This window comes from Phacochoerus africanus, chromosome 8 (assembly GCF_016906955.1).
Source record: "Phacochoerus africanus isolate WHEZ1 chromosome 8, ROS_Pafr_v1, whole genome shotgun sequence".
Taxonomy (NCBI): domain Eukaryota; kingdom Metazoa; phylum Chordata; class Mammalia; order Artiodactyla; family Suidae; genus Phacochoerus; species Phacochoerus africanus.
In genome coordinates this window covers 50,587,823-50,593,504 of record NC_062551.1, presented here as the reverse complement: position 1 = coordinate 50,593,504, position 5,682 = coordinate 50,587,823, and the positions used below count along the sequence as shown (strand labels likewise).

General features: G+C 55.0%; 1 protein-coding gene across 1 annotated transcript; it reads left to right on the top strand.

Annotated features, from left to right (window-relative positions):
• The first annotated feature begins 211 nt into the window (after positions 1-211).
• On the top strand, positions 212-4,759 carry LYPD5 (LY6/PLAUR domain containing 5). The gene is made up of 5 exons (XM_047791518.1): positions 212-383; positions 3,043-3,171; positions 3,651-3,827; positions 3,994-4,140; positions 4,392-4,759. The coding sequence occupies exons 1-5, from the start codon at positions 302-304 to the stop codon at positions 4,649-4,651; spliced, it is 795 nt and encodes a 264-aa protein (XP_047647474.1). The 5' UTR covers positions 212-301; the 3' UTR covers positions 4,652-4,759.
• The last annotated feature ends 923 nt before the right edge of the window (positions 4,760-5,682 follow it).

Below are 5,682 nucleotides of genomic sequence, written 5' to 3'. Positions count from 1 at the left end.
AGCCCACAAACACAAAGCCCCCCCCCAAAAAAATTAAGGGTTATAGGCCCTTAGCTCCTTCCTCCTTTAGATCCAGAAATCCAGGCCCTCAGCCCCTCCCCGCTCAGACCTGAAATGCATCTTGGCTCCATCGTGATTATCTAGGAGGAGACCAGCCCAAGTGCAGCAGGGCAGGGGTGGAGGAATGCCAGCCAGGCTGGGTAGCCTAGATGCCTAGGGCTGGGCTGGGAGAACCAGCCCAGCAGAAATCAGAGCAGGAGGAGCTGTTCCCGGTGTCTCCACTCAGCTCCACAACCAGGCAATGGAAGTCCCCAGAGCCACCCTGCTGCGCCTCTTTGGGGCTGTCCTCTGCCTGACCGGTGTCCAGACTTTTGAGTCCAATGGTAAGAAGAGCAGTAGGGTGATGGGAATTTGGACTCTCCTGGGTCTGAGGGAGCAGAGAATGGGGCCCAATTCCACAGACTGTGGGAGGAGAGAATGAGGGGCCTGGATCCTGGGTCTGAGGGAGGAGGAGCTGGGGGCCTGGATCCTGGGTCTGAGGGAGGAGGAATTGGGGGCCTGGATCCTGGGTCTGAGGGAGGAGGAACTGGGGGCCTGGATCCAGGGTCTGAGGGAGGAGGGATTGGGGGATTAGGCTCTGGGTCTGAGGGAGGAGAGGCTGGGGGCCTGGACTCTGGGTCTGAGGGCGGAGGGGTGGGGTCCCTGATTGCTTCCTGGGTCGTGGGAGGGAAGAGGCCTGGAGACTGTGCCCTCCCCACTTCTCTTCCTCTCCTCCATTCTTTCCGTATCGCTCATTTCCTCCGGGGTCTCTGGTCCGATCCTCCAGCCTTTCTCACCCTTCCTGCCCACACTTCCACTCAAAGATACTTCTGAGGACCCATTGGGGCTCTTTTCAGAAATGGCAGGGAACCTTGGCCTCATCCTCAGGCAACCCCTTCCCCCGATTTGAGTAAGGACAGGGACATACTCATGTCAGGACTCAAGTGGCTACAAAGGCAGGGAACTTGAGAGGCAGGAAGGAGCGATGCCCCACACAATGACTTTGTGTGTGGGTGTGGGGGGGGGGTGCGCGCACGCACGCTCATCCACAGAAGAGAGATCAAGTTCTGTGTGTGTCCATGTGTCAGTGCGTCCTGTGGCTCTCTGTGCTTTTATGTGTATCTATGTGTACCAGGTTTTGACGTCTGGGTGCTTGAACAAATGACTTTTTGGTCTGTTTATCTCTGAGCCTCCCTTTCTTTGTAAAAGAGATGTGTGTATAATTTTGTGTATCTGTTTCTCTTTGTGTTTGTGCATCTCTGTGATTGGTAGGCCTGTGTTTCTCTCTGTGTACATGTGTTTGGGCATTTTGATGTGTGTCTGTCTCTCTGTGTATCTGTTGCATGTCTCTATATATCTTGCATCTGAATACGATTTTTTTTTGTTTGTTTTTCATCTTTTTAGGGCCATGCCCATGGCATATGTAGGTTCCCAGGCTAGGGGTCTAATCGGAGCTACAGCTGCCAGCCTACGTCAGAGCCATAGCAATGCCAAATCTGAGCTGTGTCTGTGACCTACACCATGGCTCATGGCAACGCCCGATCCCTAACCCATTGAGCAAGGCCAGGGATTGAACCTACAATCATTCCTAGTCGGATTTGTTTCCACTGCGCCACAACAGGAACTCCTAATTTTTTTTTTTTTTTTTTTTTTTTACTGTGCCCATGGCACACAGAAGTTCCTGGGCCAGGGACTGAATCTGAGTCACAGCAGCGACAACGCTGAATCCTTAACTGCCAGGCCACCAGGGAACTCCCTCTAAAAATATATGATTTTAGGAGTTCCCATTATGGCTCGGTGGTTAACAAACCCGACTAGTATCCATGAGAACTCAGGTTTGATCCCTGGCTTCGCTCAGTGGGTTAAGGATCTGGCGTTGCCATGAACTGTGGTGTAGGTCGCACATGCAGCTTGGATCCCACGCTGCTGTGGCTGTGATGCAGGCTGGCAGCTGCTGCTCAGATTCAACACCTAGGCTGGGAACTTCCACATGCCACAGCAGCGACAATGCTGAATCCTTAACTGCCAGGCCACCAAAATAAAAAAAAAAAAAAAAGATTTTAAGTTGTCTGCTTTTGCAGGTCTCTTTTTCGTGTATTTCTCATTCACCTATTTGCAAGCTCTGATTTTACTTGTGTCTATGATTCGTGGATCTGTATTTCTCGCTCTCTCTGGGTATGACTTCCTAAGTTCCTGAGTCTCTGTGTGCTGTGATTGTTTCTGCAGCCATGTTTTTCCCTCTCTGAGTGTGATTTTGCATGGGTAAGATGCTGCGCCTTGGTCTGGGGTGTTTCTATTGGAGGGTCTGGGTGGTTCTTGCTTAGGCGTGAATGCAGAACTCTACACGGATACGTTCAGGGTACTCTGTATATATCTGTGAGATTTATACGATCCCATGTAATTTTGTGTTCCCGTCAATGGTTTTTCCCATCTTTTATTAACTTACAGTTGAATTACAATGTTGTGCCAATTTCTGCTATACAACAAAGCAACTCAGTCATACATACACACACATTCTTTCTTATATAATTTTTCATCATGGCCTAGATCAATGTTTAAGCTTTCTGTGCGTGTATCTTTGGGGCTGGCTCTATGTATGTATTTAGCATAAGACTGCTCATCCAGGTGCCTGGACTGGACTGTTTGTTTTCCATCAGTGGCCTTGTAGTGCTACTGGACATCGTGAGTTTAGCTGGGAGAGGGACGGGCAGAGCCAGAGTGAATCACTTCCTCCTTTATCAGCATCTTAGAGGGTGGCGATCTGGAAGAGCCGGGGAAAACTAGACTGGCTGGTGCAGAGGCTAGTACTGGGCCAAGAGGCAGACACAGCCACGACCAGCCACAGCAGCAGGCCCCAGTTCTCTTGAGGCAACAGGGCCTGTCTCTACTCAGATCAGAAGAGCCTGGCCCGTGTGGCTGTCGTCTGCAGGGTGAAGCCCTGAGTTCCTGGCCTACGCTCATTCCTGGCCTGCTCCTCTCACCCCACCCCTGATCCTTCCCCAGGGTCCCGAGCCCTGCAGTGCTACAGCTTTCAGCACATCTACTTCGGGCCCTTTGACCTCAGTGGCATGAAATTCCTCAGCGTCTCCTGTCCTCATGGATGCTCTGAGGCTGTCTCGTCTTTGAGCACAGGTGAGAGGCGGACAGCCCAGAAGAGAAATGGGTGGGAGATGGGGACAAGGATGAGAAATTGGGAGGAGGAGACAAGGTGCTGGGCTGGGGATAGAAGAAAGGAAAGATGAGGATAAACATGGGGAGGTGGAGGGAGGAGAAGGAATGAGGGAGCGGGCGGGAGACCGGGAAGGACGGGGAGAGAAGGTGGGAGGGGGCAGAAAGGAGGAAGGGAGGGGGAGAGAAAAGGAGAAGGAAGAAAGGGTTGGTGGTGAGACAGAGAGCGAGGGCGAGGGTTTGGGGGTCGGGGGAGCGGAGTTTGAGAGGGAGGAAAGGGCAAGAGGGGGGAGCCAGGCTGCGTGAGCCGAGAGCGGAGGAGGCGAGGAAGGAGGCGGAGGCTTGAGACCGAGGGAGAGAGGTGGAGAGGATGGGGCGTGAGACAGGACGAGGAGGGCTGGGGAGGAGGCGGCGCACCAGACCCAGTGCCCTCCCGCTTCCAGGGTACCGCGCCTCAGTGACCATAGTCCAGAAGGGCTGCTGGACAGGCCCGCCTACGGGTCAGATGCAGTGGAACAACAAGGCGCTGCCACCCGACTACTCGGTGGTGCGCGGCTGCAGGACCGACCTGTGCAACTCGAACCTCCTGACCCACGACTCCCTCCCTAATCTGAGCCCAGGTGAGAGGGAGGGCGGGGCGGGGGAGGGGCCTCCTCTGGGCTCCTCCTCCGGGATTCCCGCCCCGCCCCCTCCAGTGGAGCCCGGCAGGAGCCCTGGAGCAGTGCGCAACCCCAACCACCGTGCCTGAGAACTTTTACCTGAGTGTGTGCCTCGTTGTCCTGCCAGCGCCCAACCCCCAGACGCTCAGCGGCATCGAGTGCTACGCCTGCGTGGGGATCCACCCGGAGGACTGCACCCCGGAGAAGTCCCGGCGGGTCCAGTGTCACCAGGACCAAAGTGTCTGCTTTCAGGGCAATGGCCAAATGACCATTGGTGAGGGGCTGGGAGGGTGAGAGGGCTTGGGCAAGGGGTGTGGAGGATGGCAGGCCTGACTGGGAGACATGGCCCTGGTCTGAAGGAGGGAGGCATTGGTCCTAGACTGAGGGAGGGGGCATGGCCCTGGTCTGAGGAGGGAGACTGGAAGTAAGTCTGAGGACCCAGTCATGGCCCTGGCCTTTGAAGTGGAGGTTCGGGAGCCACTGCCTCCCTCAGTTCTGACCCCTCCTCACTGTCCCCCGCCCCAGGCAATTTCTCAGTCCCTGTGTACATCAGAACCTGCCAACGGCCCTCCTGCACCATCATGGGCACCACCAGCCCATGGACAAACATTGACCTCCAGGGCTCCTGCTGTGAGGGGCACCTCTGCAACAGGGACTCCGTGACCCAATCCTTCACCAGTGCCTCGGCCACCGCTGCTCCCCAGGCACCCCACGTCCTGGTCCTGCTCCTCATGATCACCCTACTGGCTGGCACTCTGGGGGGACCCCTGGGGCTCTCCTCATAGACAGGCCCTCCAGCCTCTTCCTGAGCAGATGCTGGGGGGCAGGGCACACCCATCCCTTCTCACTGCTTCTGTCCCTGGAATGTGGAAAATAAGAGTCGTACAACTGTCTCTCTCTCTCTGCCCCTCTCCCTCTGTCGCCCTCCCTCCCTCCCGCTTCTCTACTAATGCCTACCCCTATTGGTCATCAGGCCTGGAAGAAACTGGACAAGGCCCCCAGCATCCCGGGGTGGGGAGAAACAGCCACATCCCACCCTGCACACAGAGCAAACCCAGTGACAGTTCCTGTGGTGGCTCAGTGGTAACGAACCCGACGTATCCATGAGGTGCGGGTTCAATCCCTGGCCTCACTCAGTGGGTTAAGGATACGGCGTTGCCGTGAGCTGCAGTGTAGTTCGCAGATATGGCTCAGATCTGGCATTGCTGTGGCTGTGGTGGAGGCCGGCAGCTCTACCTCCGATTCGACCCCTAGCCTGGGAACCTCCATATGCAGCAGGTGCGGCCCTAAAAAGCAGAAAGAAAAAAAAAAGCAAACCTGATGATAAAATCACTTGGTGATCACCAGGCCCGAGCTCCCCACAACCCTGCTTCCTGTGATGTCCCACCAGAGCCCAGGATCAGCCCCAGCAGGGAGCTACGAGGACATCTTTACTAGTATCATCCTGGGAGCCTCAAGAGCCAGTACATCCAGCGTATTCTAGAAATTAGGAGCCTAGGCCCTGGAGCCAGGCTGCACGGATTCAAACCCTGGTTCTACCATTTTGCCTTTGGGTGACCTTGGACAACTTACTCAACCTCTGAACCTATGTTTCCTCACCTGTCAGGCAGATGTGAAAATAAAATGGACAATAATGACGAGACTTACTTTACGGTGGTGTGGATGGGATTTAATGAGATGAGAATGGAGCACTGGGGACACAACAGTCACCCAACATAAGCAGGCCATTGTCATAATCCCCATGTTACAGATGAGCAAACGAGAGTTCCCGTCGTGGCTCAGCTGGTTAAGAACAGTACGAGGATGTGGGGTCACT